Source organism: Bufo bufo, chromosome 5, assembly GCF_905171765.1.
Source record: "Bufo bufo chromosome 5, aBufBuf1.1, whole genome shotgun sequence".
Taxonomy (NCBI): Eukaryota; Metazoa; Chordata; class Amphibia; order Anura; family Bufonidae; genus Bufo; species Bufo bufo.
Window position 1 is genome coordinate 145689339 of NC_053393.1, and position 24490 is coordinate 145713828.

A 24490-nucleotide genomic window follows, 5' to 3' on the forward strand; every position below is an offset into this window, starting at 1 on the left:
AAGGGAAAATAATAGCATTCTGAATACAGAATGCATAGAATAATCGCGATGGAGGGGTTAAAATTTTTTATTAAACTCACCTTAATCCACTTGATCGCGCAGCCCGGCTTCTCTTCTGTCTTCTTTGCTGTGTGCAGGAAAAGGACCTGTGGTGACGTCACTCCGGTCATCACATGATCTTTTACCATGGTGATGCATCATGTGATGGACCATGTGATGACCGGAGTGACGTCACCACAGGTCCTTTTCCTGCAATCAGCAAAGGAGACAGAAGAGAAGCCGGGCTGGGCGAGCAAGTGGACTAAGGTGAGTTAAATTTATTTTATTTTTTTTTAACCCCTCCAGCCCTATTTTACTATGCATTTTGTATTCAGAATGCTATTATTTTCCCTTATAACCAATCTACAGAACACCGATCCAAAGTCCGAACTTCTGTGAAGAAGTTCGGGTTTGGGTACCAAACATGCGCGATTTTCCTCACGCGAGTGTAAAATGCATGTTCCCGCAACGCACCCGCACCTTTTCCCGCAACACCCGTGTGAAAGAGGCCTATCAATATCAGATTGACAGGGGTCCTATTTCTGGAACCCAGGCAATCAGTTTCCACATGCTCTGGTGCTGGAACGACACAGCTCCATACACTGCGTAACTGCAGTGCTGCTCCCATTCACGTGAGCTCCCTTGAACTGTCGCAGCACTGCAGTAACCAGTCATGGTCACTGTGCACTGGACGGAGCGGTGTACTTCTGGTGCCTAGTTCTGGAGCTTGTGAAAAAAGCTTATCGGCGGGGGTGCTAGCAGTCAGACCTCTGCCAATCTGACACTGATTACCTACTGTATGTTAAAGGGGGTTTACCAAGTTTTGACATTATCCCCCATCACAGGATAGGGGATTACTAATTGATCGGTGGAGGTCCAACGCTGGGATCCAAACCAATCCTGAGAACAGGATTCCTGTTCCCGTGATCTGATTGAGCGGCTGGTCAAGTACAGTGCTTATCTATTTTTGGAGGGCCCAAAGAGAATGAATAAAGCCGCAGGCCACATTCTCGACATGCTGTTTCATCAGATCAAGGGAACAGGACCCCCGCTCTCGGGATCTGTGAGGGTCCCAGCGGTCGGACCCCCACTGATCAGTTAGTTATCCCCTATCTTGTGAAAAGGGGATAACTTCAAAACTTTGCACAACCCCTTTAAGGATAGGTCATCAATAGTTAGTGGAAAACCCTTTTAACAATATAAGTACATATTCTGAAATACTGGTAGAATGCTTTGAAGGGTTGTCCCATTTGGACATTTATAGCATATCCGGAGGATATAAATGCCACATATGTGTGGTTCCACTAGAATCTATGAGAAGCTGCTACTGATGTTATAGGAATAACATAAATTACATAATTAAATAACTACGTTTTTAATCACTTTTCCACTGTTCTACTTAATTATTTGAATTGTTGAAAAAGAGCTACATTTGTATTAGTGCCCCGTAGGGGGCATTTGTATACATATCTCAAGAACACTGCAGTAAATGGAGAGGTGGTCATGCATAGTTTTCCCCATTCACTGCTATGGGAAGCCCAAAAATAGCCAAGCATGTTTACCGTAATAAGCTGTGCATGTGTGGCCACCTCTGCATTCACTGAAGTGCGTGACGGGCTCCTGTTCTAGAGACAGAAGTGGATGTCAGAGGCTGGATCCACACCTATGGCATATTCTACGGATATGACATTAAATGCGATCCGTCACCCCGATTTTGTACCATTATCAATATTAATACACTAGCAGAAGGACCCGGCTTCACACGGGTATATTTCATCTATTTCATTTAATGTTTGTGTGTCGTTAAAAGATATTAACAGTATCACCCATAACAGTGACCTCTACAGCACCCCGCCCCTTTAACAGTGAACACCACAATCTCCCACCCCTTAACACTGACCCCCCCCCCCACAGTGCCCCGCCACTTCAAAATGGGACCTTCACAGCAGCCCATCCCCTTAACTTTGACCTTCACAGTAGCCCGCCCCTTTAACAGTGAGTTTCACAGCACCCCACTGCCTTGACAGTGACCTCCTCAGGGGCCCGCCCCCTTAACAGTGACCTCCACAGTACGCCGCTGCCTTAAGTGACCTCCACAGCAGTTGCCCCTTTAATAGTGGCCCCTGCTCCTTAACAATGACCTTCAGAGCGGCCTGCACCCTTAACAGTGACCTCCACAGCAGTTGCCCCTTTAATAGTGGCCCCTACCCCCTTAACAGTGACCTTCAGAGCGGCCTGCACCCTTAACAGTGACCTCTACAGCAGTTGCCCCTTTAATAGTGGCCCCTACCCCCTTAACAGTGACCTTCAGAGCGACCTGCACCCTTAACAGTGATTATTTTTTTTCTGTGTGGAAATTGACCTGCATTGCAGATCTACAAATTCACAGCATGTCAATTATGTTTGTGGTTTTAGCTGCAGATTTCACCCTTTTCTGATGACGGGTGAGATCTTCGCCAAATCCGCATCAAAATGACAGTAACATCCACAGTGAACGCCTCTTTACCAGTGACCTCCACAGTTTCCCCCCTTTTAATGCTAGGGCTACACGACGACATGTGTTGAGTGACATTTTGCCTCAACAATTTTTATAATGATAGGCTATGGTGTTGCACTGCGACAGCGACACGACAGTTGCAAAAAATCCATCCAAGATGGATTTTTCTGCGACTGTCGCGTCGCAGCATGTCACATGTCGCAGTGCAACACCGTAGACTATCATTATAAAAATTGTCGCGCAACATTGATGTTGCACCAATGTCGCGCAACACATGTAGCAGTGTAGTTGTGCCCTATGTGTTGTGCAACTTATTGTTGTGCGACACATGTTGTCATGAAGCCCTAGCCTAAAGCTGACTTACAGCAGTGAAGAAAAATGGCTGGGTTGTTATAGAAACCTGGAGTAAAACTGTGTGTATGTGGAGACTAAGGGCCTGCGAGCTTCTATTGGCTGATAAGGGACAAGTGTGTATGGCAGTTGGGATATGAAGAGAAAGACTTGCAGGCTTGTATTGGCTAATGCAGGTCATTTTTTGGGAATATCTTAGGAACGGTACATCCTAGAAAGCTGTGACCCCCCCCCCCCCCCCAAAGATTTCTTTCCAGGTAGCAAGGGATGTGTATACCAAGTTTCGTTGAAATCGATGGTTGCGTTTTTGAGTGATCGCATACATACACACATATATACGTCCTTCATATATATATATATCTCTACACACTCACCTAAAGAATTATTAGGAACACCATACTAATACGGTGTTGGACCCCCGTTTGCCTTCAGAACTGCCTTAATTCTACGTGGCATTGATTCAACAAGGTGCTGATAGCATTCTTTAGAAATGTTGGCCCATATTGATAGGATAGCATCTTGCAGTTGAAGCTCCCGTTCCACAGATGCTCTATTGGGTTGAGATCTGGTGACTGTGGGGGCCATTTTAGTACAGTGAACTCATTGTCATGTTCAAGAAACCAATTTGAAATGATTCGAGCTTTGTGACATGGTGCATTATCCTGCTGGAAGTAGCCATCAGAGGATGGATACATGTTCTCATCTGTTTACCCCAAATTCGGACTCTACCATTTGAATGTCTCAACAGAAATCGAGACTCATCAGACCAGGCAACATTTTTCCAGTCTTCAACAGTCCAATTTTGGTGAGCTCGTGCAAATTGTAGCCTCTTTTTCCTATTTGTAGTTGAGATGAGTGGTACCCGGTGGGGTCTTCTGCTGTTGTAGCCCATCCGCCTCAAGGTTGTGCGTGTTGTGGCTTCACAAATGCTTTGCTGCATACCTCGGTTATAACGAGTGGTTATTTCAGTCAACGTTGCTCTTCTATCAGCTTGAATCAGTCGGCCCATTCTCCTCTGAGCTCTAGCATCCACAAGGCATTTTTGCCCACAGGACTGCCGCATACTGGATGTTTTTCCCTTTTCACACCATTCTTTGTAAACCCTAGAAATGGTTGTGCGTGAAAATCCCAGTAACTGAGCAGATTGTGAAATACTCAGACCGGCCCGTCTGGCACCAACAACCATGCCACGCTCACAATTGCTTAAATCACCTTTCTTTCCCATTCTGACATTCAGTTTGGAGTTCAGGAGATAGTCTTGACCAGGACCACACCCCTAAATGCATTGAAGCAACTGCCATGTGATTGGTTGACTAGATAATTGCATTAATTAGAAATAGAACAGGTGTTCCTAATAATTCTTTAGGTGAGTGTGTGTGTATATATGTATATATATATATATATATATATATATATATATATATATATATATATATATATATATATAAGCTGTACTGCAGATATGGAGTTTAGATAACCAATTTTTGATTTTCCTACCGACCTCCATTCCCCTGCTGTCAGTGCTCAGAGCTGCGTACTGTCAGCATTGCTCTCCATTATGTTAGAACAGCACTGTGCGCTTCTGCACCCAAACCGCTCCATAATTTCTAACAGAGGATTTTGGTGCGGATTTGATGTGGTTTTGGCGCAGATCTCACCCGTCATCAGAAAAGGGTGAAATCTGCAGCTAAAACAACAAACATAATTGACATGCTATGAATTTGGAGATCTGCAATGCAGGTCAATTTCCACACAGAAAAAAAAATCTGCTAAGTGTTCATACACTGTTTCCACACGGGAATCTGCACAGAAAATCCACAACGTGTGCAGGTGGCCTTAATGTGGTGAAATCACTGACAGAGATAACAACAATGAACTAATAGAAGGAGGTATGGAATGACAGTTTGTGAAGCTAAAGGATTATGATCCTCAATACAATTTGTTTTAGGGTCCATTCACACGTCCGCAATTTCGTTCCTCATTTTGCAGAACGGAATTGCGGACCCATTCATTTCTATGGGGCAGCACGATGTGCTGCCCGGATCCGGAATTGCGGATCCGCAATTCCGATCCGAAAAAATATAGAACATGTCCTATTCTTGTCCGCAATTGCGGACAAGAATAGGCATTTTCTATTAAGTACCAGCGATGTGCGGTCCGCAAAATGCGGAACGCACATCGCCGATGTCAGTGTTTTGCGGATCCACACACACGGACGCATGAATGGACACTTATTCTAACTGCAAGAAGTATTCTGCCGCTGGCCAAAAAAAAAAAAAAAATGCCTATTGGATCACAGTTATCATTAGTACAGGAGCATATAAACGGTGATTGAACCAGATCCCCTTTTAAAGAGACATATTTTAAAGGGGTTGTGTAGTATTTTGATATCTGATAAGTGGGGGTCCGATCCCCGGATAGCACAGCCACTATACAATGTACGGCACTGGGTCACAGCGCCCTGTGGATAGGCCATCAATATCAAAATCCCAGACAACCCCTTTAATGCCCATATTACAGCCACAACACCCGATTCTACAGAACTGAATTTATACTACAGTTCGGCTACATCTTACAGTCTTCAGTACAGACATAACCCTTGGAATTTCCCACAGCCCTAATGAACTGAACTTAGGGGGACACTTATCATCCCCTGTCCAACAAAAATTGGCAAAGTTTGGCACATGCCATGGTTGAGCAAAATTTTGCAACTTTTTGGAGGTTTAGAGCCCCATTCACCACTTTTCTGAAATATAGGTGGAGCGAGGCAGGCGCATTTACTATAATCTATGCCAGGAAACTGGAGTCGATTATAGTGGAAATCTATACCAGTTCCTTAGCTGGTGTAGATTTCCATTTTGGCGTACAGACCTGCACAACTAAGCCACAATTATTAAGAGGGGTGTGCCTCATAATAATGGTGGCAAATCTGACACCAGCAGAGGACAGATTAAGACTGGCCTGTAATACGCTGGTCTTAATTGAATGTTCCTCTTAGGCCCCTTTCACGCGAGCGAGTATTCCGCGCGGATGCGATGCGGGAGGTCAACGCATTGCAGCCGCACGGAATCCTGACCCATTCATTTCTATGGGGCTGTTCACATGAGCGGTGATTTTCACGCATCACTTGTGCGTTGCGTGAAAATCGCAGCATGCTCCTCTTTGTGCGTTTTTCACGCAACGCAGGCCCCATAGAAGTGAATAGGGTTGCGTGAAAATCGCAAGCATCCGCAAGCAAGTGCGGATGCGGTGCGATTTTCACGCACGGTTGCTAGGAGACGATCGGGATGGAGACCCGTTCATTATTATTTTCCCTTATAACATGGTTATAAGGGAAAATAATAGCATTCTGAATACAGAATGCTTAGTAAAACAGCGCTGGAGGGGTTAAAAAAAAATTATAATAATTTAACTCACCTTAATCCACTTAATCGCGGAGCCCAGCATCTGCTTCTGTCTCCTTTGTTGAATTAGGACCTGTGGTGGGCATTAAATACAGGTACAGGACCTTTGATGACATCACTTCGGTCATCACATGGTACGTCACATGAATTTTTACCATGGTGATGGATCATGTGATGACCGGAGTGACGTCATCAAAGGTCCTGGAATGAATGCTCAGCACAGAAGGAGACAGATGAGATGCCGGCAGCGCCAGCAAGTGGATTAAGGAGAGTTAATTTTTTATTTTATTTTTTTTAACCCCTCCAGCGCTAGTTTACTATGCATTCTGTATTCAGAATGCTATTATTTGCCCTTATAACCATGTTATAAGGGAAAATAATACAATCTACAGAACACCAATCCCAAGCCCGAACTTCTGTGAAGAAGTTCGGGTTTGGGTACCAAACACGCGCGATTTTTCTCACGCGAGTGCAAAACGCATTACAGTGTTTTGCACTCGTGCGGAAAAATCGCGGGTGTTCCCGCAACGCACCCGGACCTTTTCCCGCAACGCCCGTGTGAAAGAGGCCTTAGGGTGCCTGCAAATACTGTGGAGTGTATTACTGTACTGCGGCGGCACAAAGCGCAAGGCGTCATAGCAACCAATGACGCCGTGCACTCCTGCACTCAGCAGGATGCCAGTCCGGAATCTCACGGGCCATGTTCCACGGATGTGTGAATAAGACATAATACAGTACCAGCAAAGTGAATGAGATTTGACAAATATCATGTACACGTTACTTTTTTTCCTTCAGTGTGGAAACTGACCTGCTGTATGTATTTTGAAATCGGCAGCAAGTCAATAGTTTCGGCAGATTCAGTGTGGCTTTCACCCTTTGCAATGCAGAAATGCTGAGAAATCTGCATGAAAACCTGTGTGGAATTTCTGCTTTCAAACGCACACCTGTATACAGATAGTCTCATGACTGTTCTATACTTGGTTTAGTAGAACTTTAGGTGGTCTACACCAGCGGTCCCCAATTGCCGGGCCGCGGACCAGGACTGGGCCCTGGAAGATTGTTTGCCAGGCCGTGGCAATTAGGGCAGTCTTTAACGCGGTACTAATGAAGATCTGCCATTATGGAAGCACTTCATTATTACCGGAGGACCAGGAAGCTGTGAAGGATCTGTACTCATCGCTTCCTGTGCCTCGGATTGGCAGTCTGCTGTGCAAGGCTGCGCACAGCGCCTCACACTGTGCGCTGCGCCCACGATACACAGCCGAAATCAGGATGAAGAAGATCGTGATGGTGAGGAGTGGTGGCGTCCAGGAGCAGGAGAGGTAAGTGCTTTTTTTTTCTATTTTATTTGCGCTGATGGCTGGCTGACATGGGGGGGGGGGGGGGGCTAATGGCTGGCTGACATGGAGGGGGCTGATGGCTGGCTGACATGGAGGGGGCTGATGGCTGGCTGACATGGAGGGGGCTGATGGCTGGCTGACATGGAGGCTAATAGGCAGTTCCTGCAAGACGAAAGGAATTGATGCTATGGACTGGCCCGCCCGTTCCCCAGACCTGAATCCAATTGAGCACATCTGGGACATCATGTCTCGCTCTATCCACCAACGTCACGTTGCACCACAGACTGTCCAGGAGTTGGCAGATGCTTTAGTCCAGGTCTGGGAGGAGATCCCTCAGGAGACCGTCCGCCACCTCATCAGGAGCATGCACAGGCGTTGTAGGGAGGTCATTCAGGCACGTGGAGGCCACACACACTACTGAGCCTCATTTTGACTTGTTTTAAGGACATTACATCAAAGTTGGATCAGCCTGTAGTGTGTTTTTCCACTTTAATTTTGAGTGTGACTCCAAATCCAGACCTCCATGGGTTAAAAAATTTGATTTCCAATTTTTCATTTTTGTGTGATTTTGTTGTCAGCACATTCAACTATGTAAAGAACAAAGTATTTCAGAAGAATATTTAATTAATTCAGATCTAGGATGTGTTATTTTTGTGTTCCCTTTATTTTTTTGAGCAGTGTAGATTACGTCAGACTTCTTCAGACCCAGCCGAACAGCTATAATGCCTGAAATTAGGTGATACATTGAATTCAATGAAAGCTCAAGCAATCAATAAAAGTGAATTAACTCTCATCCAACTTCATACTGGCAATCAGACGTCACACTACATTTTTTCTGGAAGAATCTTACCAGGAGTATTTTTTAGCTGAATCTTACCATTGAGGAGTATTTTTTAGCTGAGGAGTATGAAAGTTGCAGTAATTCAAAAACATAATACGTAGGCCTACATAATGTTGAGGGCTTGTTCACATCTGCGCTGAAGGCTCAGTTCGGGGTCTCTGTTGCAGATTCTGCCAAAAAGACAGGACAAAAAAAAAGCCTTGTATGCAGCTCTTTTATGTCTAGTAAAAAGACAGGATTCAAAACAGAAACTGAACGGACTCCATCATAGTCAATGGAGTCCGCTCAGCTCCGTTCGGGTCAGTTATGTGGTCAGATCTGGCACTTTCGTTATTTTGTTGTTCTGCTCATCTAAACAACAAAAATAAATAGTGGTGGAGGAGTTGGCGCCCCCCCCCCCCTCCCCCATCAGCTTCTCCAACATTCAGTCCTTGGTAAATAACCACCCCCTCCAACATACAGTCCCATGTAAATAACCTCTCCCCTACCGTCAGCTTCTCCAACATATAGTCTCATGTAAATAACATTGCTCCCCTCCCTCCAGCATAGGGTTAATAAGCCCTGGGAGGTGTCTGGAGTGAATGCACAGCAGGCTATTATAGCGAAGTGATACATTATACTGGTCTGTACTTTATCTTCCCTGTACTTTAAAACTTGGCTATAATATAGCCTGCCTGCATTCACTACAGCCCCCCACTTCGGGGGATTGGAAACCCCAGGCAGCCCCCTGTCCAACATTAAAAAGTAACTACACTTTTTTGAAACTTGATATGTCATTGGGACATACTAAAAGTGTTGATCAGTGGGGGTCCCAGCACCGAAACCCCCTCTGATCTCTAGAAGTGCTCAGCCGAGCGCTGCTAAGTGCAATACTAAAGACGGTCTCAATCGAAAGTCTGTCTTCATTACCACGCTCGGCTGAGCGCTTCAGACTGCTCGTTCTAGAGATCAGGGGAAGGTCTCAGCGCTGGGACCTCCGCCGATCAACACTTTTGATATATCCCTATGATATATCAAAAGTTGAAAAAAACTAAACCCACTGCCCACCAAGAGGCTGCGTAGCCTGCCAGGAGCGCACGCCACTACACGAGCCTCCGTACACATCTTCAGAATGGTGTGCTGAACAGTCCGGCAGCCCGCCCAAACCGCCCAATAACAAAGCTCCTTTCTGGCATAGCTGTGCTACCTGTGCTGTTCACAACACACCCTGCGCCTATGAATGGCAGGGAAACGTCTAACGCGTATTGGCACACGTTAGACTTTTTTTTTTTTTTTTTTAAGTAAAAATGGCCTGAAGAAGGCGTCTGGTGCTTGTACAGGCGTTACTGTGATCTCTGCTGGCAATATAACTCTGTGTAGTTGTGTTTATATTGATTTTCAGTATATACATTTTGAATGTAAAGGGATTTAATTGTGTTTTACTTTCCTGTGATACCTAGTACTGCACGGAATCAATACCGGGGTACCCAAAATTCCAACACAACGCATTTTTCAAAACAGCTTTATTATATGAAATATTAATTAGACTATGTAAAAACAAATATAATACAAAATACAGTACATATGAGTGGAAATTAGAAAGGTATATTAAAGGTATCATTTTAAACATCGCGTTTAAAATGGCTTATAAAACATGGTTCATTGGCTTGATTTCAAAAATACATATTTACATTTTACTATAGGAATCATAAATTAACTGCATGCAAATAACAATAAAGAAAAAAAATATATAGTTTAGCCAGAAAGGCTTTTACAAAAGTGGATGTACCCATTGCAATGTATCCGTTTATGGTTTAAAAGCCAAAGGTTTTTCTGATAATTGTAATGATACTTACAACAGTCAGAGCTTCGTTAGTGGTGACACCAGCCATGTAATACATCAGATCAACTGTGTTACATGTAATTCATCATATGTAGGTCCTACAATGACGAAACTGAAAACTAGAGTTGCAGAACATATTACAAATATCACAAAAAAAATTATTGAAAAAAGTTCAGGAGCGACAAAATATTTCATAGAAAAACATGCAGGTTCCCTGGATTCGATTTGATTTTAAAAGGCATGTGGCAGCAGATTTCTGTGTGTGAAAATTAATGTTTTAATATATGCAAATGAGCTTCTAGGAGCAATGGGGGTGTTGCCGTTACTCCTAGAGGCTCAGCTCTGCAACTGCCGTGCCCTCTCCATTATGCATTAGGACGTTTACACTGCCTGGCCCTGTCAAAGTGCAGGGGGCGTGGCAGTTGCAGAGAGAGCAGAGCCTCTAGGAGTAACGACAACGCCCCCATTGCTCCTAGAGGCTCATTTACATATATTAAAACATTATTTTTCTCAGCAACTTCTTATGTAGTAATACTATAATATGTTATTAAGGCACACAGGCCACACAAAGGGCACCATCGGAGGGCAGAATATATTGGTCCAAGTCCTCATTACCTGGCTGTGTGTTTTCATACCTCATCATCATATAGCTAAATGATGTAGACATGATAATCAATTGGCCCAACTGCTGGTGCTCCCCAGTCAGAATATATAAAAATATCAAAAGAGCATTCAGCTTATTTTAGTCATTTTCAACCCAAAATAAAAACTTTGGATAGCCTGAGAAGTGAGAGAGGATCTGTCAGGAAAGGACAAGTTCATTTTAAGATGTCAATAATTAGCGACGTGGCATTTTGGCAAAGGCTTCGCTGCAGGAACATCACAGTAAACCATCCACACCTTCAGAGGTTAGTCGCCTGCATAAATTCTATGAGAAAGGGTCCATAAGTTCAAATCTCTGGACCACAGGTGCAGGAACTCTAGGACCATGGAGGAGAACACTTTTTGAATAAATCACACTAAGTTCTTCTGCCATGACAGATCCTGGATTACATTGAGGAATAAATGCTATACCTTAAAAACCTGATCATAGTATCAAAGGCCTTGATAAGCTGACCCAAGTGAAGAGACAAAAGGTACCACAGTGCCAACAGTGTATTGACTATACTAGTTCACAGTAACTAACCTGGTTGTCCATTCAGATTCAGTATAATACAGGAAGATCATCTGAATGGAAGCAGTAATATTTTTTGCTGTGCCTCTAGAGCCCAAAAACAAGAACATGCCATCCTGTCAAGTGCGCTAAACTCAATGGGAAAGGGGGGAAGAAGAGGGTTTATTAAACTCCGCACGCCAGTTTTTTAAGTATCAAAACGCTGCAAATGTTGATGCTAGCCCAGCTTTCACAAAAATTTACTACTTTTTGGCTTTTTGCTCCCTGCTTGCCACAAAAAAATAAATAAAAAAAAGTGGCCTCAGCTAAGAGGACCTAGCACAATTATAATTTTATGCCAGAGGACTGGCATAGATTCTACCTGCATATCTCACATACAGACGGCCCATGATGTGCCACAATCATTAGGAATTGTGTACCTTCTTAATAACTGTGGCGCATCTGAAGCCATCGCAAAACAGTAAAACCAGCGTATAAAACGTCACACTTAAAGGGGCTGTTTTGGGAAACGCAGAGTTCTCCAAGCTCTGGTGAGCGCAGCGGCCTCGCTGGCTGTTAGCAGAGACAGCGCCGTACATCATATAGAGGCTGAGCTTTGTAATTCAGCTCAGCCCCACTGACTGCAACTAGGCCATGTTACTGATGTACGGTGACGTCACATGGCCTAGAAAGGGTTGGACCCCAGTCAATCGGATACTGATGACCAATCCAGAGGATAGGTCTTCAATATTAATTACCGGATAACCCCTTTAATTTTCCCCAATGTTTCCAGAAGGCACTTTGGGCTTTTCTGGCATTCTTCAGTCTTGTGACGGGGATGCATTGTGGAATCAGATTCAACAACAATAACAGTAAAAGAAGGGTGAATATACACACAATGCACCCTCGAGATAAAAATATACAATGAATACTAGTCCTACATAATAATTAACATTTTTGCAGTTGAGAGAAGTGCGGACACACCAGTGCTCAAACACTACCATTACATAAAGTTAGGTATGGCCATATTAGTTTTGTGAATGTGATATTGCTATATCAATAATAGAAGAGTATAAATATAAATACATATCAATTATGTAATTAAAATAATGAAGCAATAAAGCAGAACACAATAGGAGAGTCATTCCACTGACCAATGGCATGTGAAACAGGATATATAGGCCATATTTTAAAAAAGGCTATGTGGTTTAGGAAACTCATTTTTAGTACAGTTTATAGATGGACACCACAGAGTCCTGACCCTCATTTATTAGCATGGGTGCGGAGCAGCTACAAGGAGCACCTTTGGGGAATCTAGCATGTCCATGCATTGCACGGACAGCCAAGTGATTTGAACGAGAAGTGTGTAATGCTTCATTTCCCCTGTGGTGATTTTGCAGGGTTAGGCCTCATACACACGACCGTTGTTTTGGTCCGCATCCGAGCAGCAGTTTTTGTGGCTTGGATGCGGACCCATTCACTTCAATGGGGCCGCAAAAGATGGCCCCGTTCCGTGGTCCGCAAAAATAATATAACCTGTCCCATTCTTGGCCGTTTTGCAGACAAGAATAGGCAGTTATATCAATGGCTGTCCATGCCAATCCGCAAATGGCGGAATGCAAACGGACGCCACCAGTGTTGTCCGGATCCGCAGTTTGCGGACCGAATAACACACAACGGTCGTGTGCATGTAGCCTAAATGAACATTTGCTGCCGGATTCCTCCAGAGATTACAAGGGCCTATCAGCTTATTATTGCAGGACCTTTTTCTTGCCCAAACTAGACAACTGCTTTAAAGGGAAGCCATCACCCCGAAAAAGCAGTACTATCTGCAGGCAGCATATTATAAAGCAGAAGCAGCTGAGCAGACTGATATATAGTTTTGTGGGAACATATTTAGTTAAACTTTTAATTTATTCATTTTAAGGGTGTTCTCTGGGATTTAAAATGGCTGCCAGCATTCTGTCCTAAAATGTAGGCGGGACTGGTTGCCACCACTTGCAGAGCTGTCTAGTGGGGTTAGGGGCCGAATCTCATTACACACTACACTCTGGCACATGCATTTACTACATATTGGTGAGAGTTCCTGCCAGGCTGCCCAGCCACTATGGCATATCAAAGGCAGGATCGCATCACTACCATCTATTGTAGAGCAGTGTAGCGAGTTCCTGTCCCCTCACCCCCATAGGCAGCTCTGCAAGTGGAGGCAACCAGTCCTGCCCACATTCTAGGACAGGTTGCTGGAAGCCATTTGAAATAATTCCCAGAACCCCTTTAAATCTCCGATTTTTCTGAGTTCAGTTGCCCAAGTGGCCATTTTATCAGTGACTGATAGCATTCCCTGTGTGTGTGTATATATCAGTCAGTCACTGAAATTACTAGCTTTACTAAATATTTTCCTTAGAAAAGTATATATTAATCTACTCAGCTCCTCCTGCTCTATAACACGCTGTCTCAGGATTCCAATGTATTTCGAGGTAACAGGTCCTCTTTAAGGAAACCTAAGTGAGAGTGAAATATAATAAAAAGTTATAAAACAGCAGCATAAAATAGATTCTGCTAAAAACAGAAACGACTTAGAAAAACATTATATGACAGAATACAGGTCATACAACTGTATCTGGGGTTCTGCACAATAGAAATATGTGAGATAAAGTAGAGATCATAGAGGCAGGGATCTTTTTGGCCACCAGTAATACATTAAGGGACAGTTTTTTCCTCCTCAACCTGAAATGGCTGCATACTCATACCCCCTGCTATGCAAAGCTACTGACTACAGTATGGACCAGCCATACAGAGAAAGTCTTTTGTATTAGGTGTGTGGATATTGTGAAGAGCATACATATGTACTACAGCGGCTGTAGATATCATTTACTTTAGTGTCCCTTTAAAATAAACCCTTTTCTTTGTCAGCAGTCACACGAGTGCAGCATGACACCACTCACATTTTGGAATTCTAGTGGTCATGCTCAATGCATTGATTGTCAGATCTCTCCATCAGGCCCACTGACCGCTTTATTTTAGGTGGTTGGTTATGTCGTTTTTTCTTTTTTGAATGTGGTATGAAGTAGTCGGCAGAAAGACATCTATGTTTTGTTGCCGATTGCTTTGAATTTTCTCTGTCATCCTCATTTGCCTGTCTTTTCATTGGAACAGGACAATACATTTAGTCATCAGAAGGTGACCATGCCAACTGGGTTCTTCTTTCTTAAAGGAGGGCAATGTCTCCATTACAATGTGAACACATAATGCTGGTCTAATGTATTTTAATATTTTAGGAAATACTCTATAATATTAGACCCTTCTTGCTGGCTTTAGGTTTCACTGTACTTACCTTGTGCCACTATCTGACTTCTTCCATTGTCTTCCTCCATTTGCTTACACTTGCTCTACCAGTCATTCTGTATATCCAACTTCTGCCAGCTAATTTTCTGTGTTGCTCACATTACAGATTAGGAAGTGTCAGCACATATTCTGATGCAGGGGATGAAGAACTAACAGGACACTTGTCTGATTGAGATACAGCATGTGAACAAAGTACTACTCCAACTGTAAGGGTCCATTCACACGTGCGGAGCCGCAAAACACGGACACCGGCAATGTGCGTTCCGCATTTTGCGGACCGCACATCGCCGGCACTTTCATAGAAAATGCCTTTTCTTGTCCGCAATTGCGGACAAGAATAGGACAGGTTTAATTTTTTTGCGGGAATGGAAGTGTGGATCCGCGGATGAGGACAGCACATTCCGACCCCATTGAAAATGAATGGGTCTGCACCTGTTCCGCAAAATTGTGGAACGGATGCAGACCCATTTTGCGGACGTGTGAATGGACCCTAAAACTGTGGATATTCAGGTGTTGTGCAACTACAAGTCACCAATCCAATTAAGCATACTTGTAGTTCCTCAACACCTGGAGAGATACTCTCATCTCCTGCTACTTTCCAGCACCAGCCATATAGCAGATCCAGAAGAGTAAGAATTCACTCATCAGTTACCTATGATACCGCATGTTTTATGCTTAAGTCTCTTTCAACCACACCATATTTTGAAAGTAGTCTTCATCTGTAAACCAGAAAAGTACATCAGCAGTTCTTCTACACACCATACTGAATACGCTTAGGAGCGGTTGGAATGTCTCATGAAGTGGATCAAAGAAAGATCTAGGACTCTTTCAATAAGTGCCTCTTCCACTATGTTTATATCCTAAGGTGAAAACCATAAAAGACTGTAAGAACACGTCGCAACAAAATGTACAGTTTAAAATGTCTGCATCAAATTGACATCATTAAAGTGGCGGTCAAACTACTCCTTACAGTTTGTTGGCCATGGATGTCCTGAATATACAATATTGCATCATTTTGCAATGTACGTAAGGAATATTAAGTGTATCTCTAACTTTTACGTCTGCTGCCTTATCGAAATATTTGGCTGGACTGGATGGCATAAACTAATCTGCCAATTCTGTCACCAATATATTTCATGCTACTGTGTTATTTTATTTATGCTCCCCTGTATGGGTATTTTCTGCAGTTTTTTAAGTGTACTTTCAACAAACATTGAATAAATCAACAGCACAAGTGAATATATAGGGGACCGCTAGCAAATCATTCATAACTTCTAGTAGAAATAAAAGAATGGCACAACATAGAGCCATAAGAACAGATGCTCCAGAATTGTTACTACGGTACAAGGGGAATGCATGCAGCTGCATATCAGCAGTGGTGACAGGTCCTCTTTAAGTTAAAGGTGAAGGACACTTTTGCACAGATTTTTTTAAATTGCTCATTTGCTTTGCTAAATGCAAAATTTGTGAACTTTCTAAAGAGTCTGCATAGTCTTCCTCAGAGTACAAGTCGTCCCCCTAGCTGGTGGTGCTGCTGAATCTGACATACATTCGTCAGAGCCCTGCTTCTGTGTACGAAGGTCCTCTCTAAATATCCACTAATCAATATGGAAAAATTATTTTTTCTATCACAGGTGTTCATAGTCTTTAAAGGGGTGTTACAGCTTCTGGGAGTCCGACACCTTGCACCCTCACCATTCAGCTGTTTTTGAGAGCGGACAATGGTTGGAATAAAAAAACACAGTGGTCATACTGGTGTCAGGAATCTCAGCTCCCATTCAAGTGAATGGAAGCTGAGCGGAAGCATGCTTGCACATCCACTACACAGTGAACAAAGCCTTCTACTTCTGACACCATCCATTATTTTGTTTCTGGCTACTGCCTAAAGCAGCTGATAGGTGAAGGTGCTGGGGGACGGACCCCCACTAATCTGATATTGACCCATCCTGAGAATAGGCCATCAATATCAAGAAACCAGAGCACCCTTTAAAAATGGCGAAATTGGTCCACAAAAGAGCACAAAAACCTTTCAGCTAGAGACAGGCAAGGCTACTTTCAGACTCGCGTTTTGGGCGGATCCGTCATGGATCTGAAAAAACTGATCCGTTACAATAATACAACCGCCTCCATTATCATGAAACGGATCAGTTTGTATTATTTGTAACCTAGCCAAGACGGATCCGTCATGAACTCCATTGAAAGTCAATGGGGGACGGATCAATTTTCTATTGTGCCAGAGAAAACTGATCCGTCCCCATAGACTTACATTGTGTGCCAGGACGGATCCGTTTGACTCCGCTTCGTCATGCAGACAGAAAAATGCTGCAAGCAGAGTTTTGGTATCCACCTCCAGAGCGGAATGGAGACTGATCGGAGGTAGACTGATGCATTCTGAGCGGATCCTTTTCCATTCAGAACGCATTAGGGCAAAACTGATCCGTTCTGGACCGCCTGTGAGAGCCCTGAACGGATCTCACAAAACAAAAGCCAAAACGCCAGTGTGGAAGTAGCCTTATGTGATATTTTAAACTGCCATCTAGTGGTATAAATAAGTAAGGGCTGTTTCACACAAGCAAGTCCATTGCAGGAATCACACTCTGTGTGTAAGCCTCCGGTCCTGGACTTGGCATTATCATGATTTATAATGCTATGTGCCTCTGCAGCATACTGACATAATGTGCAGTAACACAAGATCAGTGCTAGGCTTCCTTCATGCTTTTTGTAGCTTGTAAAAACACCATGAATTTTATGTGGTTTTTTTTATGTGCAACTTTTGGGTGGCATTTTCTATACATGCATTTTTTTACTTGTGTACCGTTTCCATTCTTATAGAGAAACCTATGAGAAAATGCAAGAAAAAAAACAAAAACAGCTGACCTTATGATAGGGCATTAATATTGTGCACTCAGAAAACCCCTTAAAAATGAAATTCCATCTGTAATAAAATTCAATCTTCCATCCATATCAAAGTAATAATAGTATTACTTTCCAGGAGCCCTTAAGGTCTGACATCGAATGCAATTTTTGGGTTTTGGGTGGATTTTCAATCAGTGACATGAAGCTATCACTAACTTGGAAATCTTCAAAATGTTCTACTTAAAGAGGTTGTCCAGCCGTTAAATTGATGGCTCAAAAAAAACAACAAAAAACCATGCTCATCTCACCAATCCCCTGCTGCTCCCGTACCAATGCTTCCCAGGCACCTACTGAGGCGCCCCTTGACACACAGGAATATACTGCTAAGCCATTCACTGGCAGAGGTAGGTCACTGCTGCAGCCAGTAACTTTAATATGACTTTACCAGCTAAGGCTCTGTTCACACTGCATTTCCCTTGGACATTTGCTGTATACGCCAGGGAACTTCCCAGACTTATGAGCTGAGGTTAAAGTCTTGACATATGCTGCTGTGTGCCATGCCCTGGCCTATGTGATAGGCCACACAAACCACCCTGACGGAGACCAAAAGGACACTCTTTTGGCCTCCATCTTTTGTGTCTATGGGCAAGTGGAGGGATGAGTGATGTGAACAAAACCCAAGACAGTTAATCACACAAATGCCAGCCTGTGATATAAAAGTAGACAACGAGCAGGAAACATGAATGCATATTCTGTTACTCACAATGTAGTTTTCATAGTATATTGAGTGTCTGGCATGAAGATGCTTGAGGAAACTTGAGTTGTAACTGGAGTCTCCTCCTGGCATCAGGTGACAGATCGGACATCTCTAAGAAAATGATGATGGAATTAGTAGTGTTGTTAGCGCATACAAGGCCTGAAGCAAACAAACATCTACAAAAACATTATATGAGGTGTGCATATAATGCATAGTTTTATAAATTTTTCATTTAAATCATGAAATCTAATCTTTATGGTTTAGAGCGTTGCATCAGTGCAGCCCGTGTACAGTCCGTCCAGGCCATACCACCTCGCAGACAACGGGCTCTGCTGATACATCGGTCCAGATCACTGCAGGAGCCGGGTACTGCTTAAGGCCTCTTTCACACTACCGTTTATTTTTTTTCAGCTTTGCGGGCCGTTTTTTGCGTTCCGTTCACGGTCCGTATACGGAACCATTTATTTCAATGGGTCAGCAAAAACAACAGAAGGTACTCCGTATGCATTCCGTTTCCGTATGCATTCCGTTTCCGTATTTCCGTTCAAAGATAGAACATGTCCTATTATTGCCCGCAAATCATGTTCCGTGGGCCAATTCAAGTCAATGGGTCCGCAAAAAAACGAAACACATACGAAAATGCATCCGTATGTCTTCCGTCTCCGTTCCGTTTTTGCGGAACCATCTATTGAAAATATTATGCCCAGACCAATTTTTTCTATGTAATTACTGTATATGCCATACAGAAAAACAGAACGGAAAAACGGAAACAAAAAAAACTGAACAACGGATCCGTGAAAAACGGACCGCAAAACACTGAAATAGCCATACGGTAGTGTGAAAGAGGCCTAACACTTCACCATTTGGATACTTAACATAGATTACCTTTACTTGCTGTAATTCAATCGGAACCTATACTTTCAAATAAGAAAACGGTCTTGGTCACGTAATGGACACGCATGCACACATGACCAGGACATGCACATGCACACTCATCTTCCATGACAATGATTGGGCGATGAGGAAAGAAATGAGCAAACTCACCCAATCATTTACTCATCTCCCATAGAATATAATGTGCGGCCACCAGTAGTAGGACATGACGAGGAGTAAATGCTGAGTGGGCCATCGTTCATATAGACTGTTATTTGAGCACAATATGTGTCATATATATCAGTCTATACATTTTACCAGAAGAACTGAGATGGAAAAAAATAAGATACATGTAATTCTCATGAACAGAACACAAACCTATGATATAATCCGGCAATCCACTGCCTTTTATATACTGTAATAAAACTCCTTACCACCAGCCGGCTCTCTGAAGAGTGATAGGTGAAGCAGTGCTGTATGAGGCCGTCTTCCTCTAGATGTACAGGACAGAAAGGACAAGCATACGTGTCTTCTCTAGAAAGCAAAAGAGCAAATAAAATATGAACGTTACGCAAACCCCCTTTTCTTCACATAAACACCCTTTACCACTTTCCAGTCTATTTCTGTGCATGGTCCTAATAATGTAAACCAGGCAACGCATGGGGCGGGATGGCATAATCACAACTATACTTTGTGCTGTGGTTGGCCATATATTCTCTCAAAAGTCCCTAGTGCACCCAGGAGTCAGTGTGACAGGATTTCCGGAAGGCAACGCGTCTGTGATGTCCACCTGTCTTCTCCAGTGCTGCTACCCGAGAGAGGAAGAGTTAGATGGTGACTGACATGGCACATTGTATTACAGCAGCACTCTGACTGCGAGATGTGTATGTGGCTGCTCTAGCTGGCGAATTTGTCTGGGCACTCCACTGGCTGGCACACTGTTAGAGTCCATTCACACGTCCGTGAATGTGTCCGCACCCGTTCTGCAATTCTGCGGAACGGGTGCGGACCCATTCATTCTCTATGGGGCAGGAATGGATGCGGACATGTCCTATTCTTGTCCGCAATTGCGGACAAGAATAGGCAGTTCTATGGGGGTGCCGGCCGGGTGTATTGCGGATCCGTAATACACTACAGACGTGTGAATGGACCCTTATGGGAATTGCTATAGAAGTATGTTTGCTGTAGGTGCAGCTAAAGGGTACAGTTCTAACCAGGGTTTATTTGAGACATATGGCAGGACGCTAAGTGGCAAGGCACACATGTGAAAACTTTACCATTAAAGATTTTACATTAAAAGGCATCTAAATGTCAACTGTTCTCAAACACACAATATATGTAAATCGCACAAATATATATATATATATATATATTTTATTTTTATTTTTTTGCTGTTAGGTTACACATTTTTCAGTTATTCTTTTTTTTTTTTTTTCTTTATAAAGTGCCAAGTTAAAGCTCGATTTAAATAAGGGCATGACGCAAAGATGACGCCATGCCACCTCACAAAGAAACATACCTGGACATGGTCCTGCCTAATTCTTCAAGCGGTCCATACTTTTTAATATACTGCTGACACATATTTAAGTGCGCTCTCATTTCACTCAGGCATATCTAAAGGTAAAACACAAATTGGTTGGTAGGCTACAATGAATCGAATATACAATTCTAACACAATGAAGTAGGAAGTGAACATAACGCCTATGAGGCTCTATTCACATGGACATGTCACATGTGTTGGGACAAATCCATTGTGATCTGTCTTTGGTTGAAGTCCCCTGATTTATAATGGCTCGGTCAAATTTTCTTTATGAATACTATAGTGCTGTATAAAATGATGTCAGAGGCTGAAAATCTGCACTGATCACCTCTATATTAGAAAACTACTGCTAACATAATGCTGCCCCCCGGGTGCTGTGTCTGGTATTACAGCACAGTCTTATTCTTTTGAATAGGCCTGGCTTCAGTCCTCTGCATGGCACCAGATCAGAACCGACAGTATGAATGTAATGCTGCCATCCAGGTGAATAGTGCTGCCCACCCACATTCAAAGTAAAGGGGTTACAGGTCACTGAGCTCTGTGTGCGGCTGATGTCGTGATGTACGTATATGCACCGAAAGGAGGTTTTAAAGGAAGATGGTGGTAGTTTGGCACCGCCAAAGTTCAGCATCCAGTAGGAAAAGGATTCATGAAGAAAGAATATTCTTAAAGGGAATCTGTCACCTAGTTTTACCCTATAGAGCTGTGGACATGAACGGATAGATCTCCGCTAGCATGTCCGCAATATACCTTTCCCAAAGCTCTGTGTGGTTTTATTTGGTTTAAAAAATGATTTTATAGATATGTAAATTAGCCAAGTAAGGTGCCCCAAGGCGTGGTTACTTACGGTTAAGGAGCCCAGCACCGCCTGCATCTCCTCATTCACAGTTAGTGCCGTAATCTCGCGATGCGCGAGCTAGCGCATGCTCAGTTCGTTCACTGAGGCTGATGCCAGCAAAGGGAACGAACACTTAGCCGACACTATATCTTCAAACGAAGGAGAAAAACAAAAAGAGCAGCACTCACCGATTGTAGAAAGGTATACTTTAAGCCATAGCAGGAGGGGGGGTGCAAAGAGTGCAAACACTTAGCCGGCACTGTGCATGCGCTAGCTCGCGCATCACAAGATTATGGCACTGTAACTTTGTGAGCAAAGAGGAGATTCCTGGAAGCAGGCGGTGCTCGGCTCCTTAACCGTAAGTAACCACGCCTTGGGCACCTTACTTGGCTAATTTACACATATATATATATATATATATATATATATACACACACACACAGTACAGACCAAAAGTTTGGACACACCTTCTCATTCAAAGAATTTTCTTTATTTTCATGACTATGAAGGCATCAAAACTATGAATTAACACATGTGGAATTATATACATAACAAACAAGTGTGAAACAACTGAAAATATATCATATTCTAGATTCTTCAAAGTAGCCACCTTTTGCTTTGATTACTGCTTTGCACACTCTTGGCATTCTCTTGATGAGCTTCAAGAGGTAGTCCCCTGAAATGGTCTTCCTACAGGCTTGAAGGAGTTCCCAGAGATGCTTAGCACTTGTTGGCCCTTTTGCCTTCACTCTGCGGTCCAGCTCACCCCAAACCATCTCGATTGGGTTCAGGTCCGGTGACTGTGGAGGCCAGGTCATCTGGCGCAGCACCCCATCACTCTCCTTCATGGTCAAATAGCCCTTACTTTCAAAGTTTTCCCAATTTTTCGGCTGACTGACTGACCTTCATTTCTTAAAGTAATGATGGCCACTCGTTTTTCTTTACTTAGCTGCTTTTTTCTTGCCATAATACAAATTCTCACAGTCTATTCAGTAGGACTATCAGCTGTGTATCCACCTGACTTCTCCTCAACGCAACTGATGGTCCCAACCCCATTTATAAGGCAAGAAATCCCACTTATTAAACCTGACAGGGCACACCTGTGAAGTAAAAACCATTTCAAGGGACTACCTCTTGAAGCTCATCAAGAGAATGCCAAGAGTGTGCAAAGCAGTAATCAAAGCAAAAGGTGGCTACTTTGAAGAACCTAGAATATGACATATTTTCAGTTGTTTCACACTTGTTTGTTATGTATATAATTCCACATGTGTTAATTCATAGTTTTGATGCCTTCATAGTCATGAAAATAAAGAAAACTCTTTGAATGAGAAGGTGTGTCCAAACTTTTGGTCTGTACTGTATATAAAATAATTTTTTAAACCAAATAAAACCACACAGAGCAATGGGACAGGTATATTGCGGACATGCTAGCGGAGATCTATCCGTGCATGTCCGCATCTCTATAGGGTAAAACTAGGTGACAGATTCCCTTTCATTTTTAATATATAGACAAATGCACTTCATCTCGTCTACAATAAACCTACATATACAAAGTCTAAAGGATTATTCCCATCTCAGGGATTAGGCTACTTTCACACTTGCGGCAGAGGATTCCGGCAGGCAGTTCCGTCGCCAGAACTGCCTGCTGGATCCGGAAATCTGGACGCAACCGGATGCATTTGTCAGACGGATGCGGATCCGTCTGACAAATGCATTGCAATACCGGATCCATCTTTCCGGTTGTCATCCGGAAAAGTCAATGGGGCTGAGCTGCAATACCAAGCACTGCCACTATACGATGTACAGCGCGGTCCTTGGAAAGCTTCCAGGAGTCTGCATTGCTCATCAGAGCTCCGGTGAGCGCAACTGCTCTCTGAAACAGCTGATCGGTGGGGTGCCGGGACTTGGACCCCTGCTGATGTGATAATGATGACCTATTCTGAGGATAGGTCATCATTATTATTTTCTGGATGAACCCATTAAGGAAATGGGCGAGCTTGCTGTGCACCGCTGTTTCTGTAGCTGCCACAGCAGTGAATGGGAGATACGTGAATTGTGTAGCTCAGGTATTTCTTTAACTCCACACATCCCAAGCCATTGCTTACTCAGGTTATGCCCATCTCAGACATGTGCCCGTACACATTAGAATTATGTCAGCCGAACATCTAATCTGCTTTCAACTCCCCTAGACGGCAGATGTCGGGGGAGACAAGGATCAGGCTGTTGGATTTTAACATACCCGATCCTTTTGCTTTCAGGGGAGATAAGAAGTGGGAAGAGATGTCTAGAAGTAGATTACTCCCCAATGAGAACACATGCATGCTTGACTAAGCGAGTATTTGTATCAGGGGGTTGGGAGAGATGGGGAGGAGTATGAGGAGCTGGTCACACGGGTGCTCATCTGACAACTATTCGTGACTCTACTGTAAGCATGTACACTCAGCTATGCATGAATATTTATATCAATGGGGGAGGGGAATAAGCCAGTGACGGACCCTCTGGCAGTGACTTCTCTTCCTTGGGAACAACAAAGGATTGAGCATATAGAAATCCAACATGCCAGATGCCACTTTCCTCTGATTTCTTCCATCGGAGGATATTCTGGGGGCCACCACACATATGACACTGTGGGCCAATCCCTCTGGAATTGTAGCTTTTTGGCTGACTTTTAACCTTAAAGGGGATGAATGTTTTATATTGATGACCTATCCTCAGGATAGGTCATCAATATCAGATCAGAGGGGGTCCGACTCCCGCCAGCCAGCTTTTTGAAGAGAACGCAGCGCTCATATGTGCTGTGTTCTCCTCAGTGTTTACCTGTCCTCCGTTGCAAT

The 24490-nt window shown here is 43.4% G+C and overlaps 1 protein-coding gene across 1 annotated transcript in view; it reads right to left on the reverse strand.

The window, feature by feature from the left end:
- Positions 1 to 15215: 15215 nt before the first annotated feature.
- RNF125 (ring finger protein 125) overlaps positions 15216 to 24490 on the reverse strand; it is a 28316-nt gene continuing 19041 nt past the window's right edge. Inside the window, exons 3-6 of the mRNA XM_040432176.1 lie at positions 20798 to 20892; positions 19713 to 19812; positions 18412 to 18516; positions 15216 to 15652 (exon numbers count right to left, since the gene is read on the reverse strand). Of these exons, the coding sequence (XP_040288110.1) occupies positions 15566 to 15652; positions 18412 to 18516; positions 19713 to 19812; positions 20798 to 20892 (387 nt within the window). The 3' untranslated portion in view covers positions 15216 to 15565. The remainder of the gene's footprint in view (positions 15653 to 18411; positions 18517 to 19712; positions 19813 to 20797; positions 20893 to 24490) is intronic.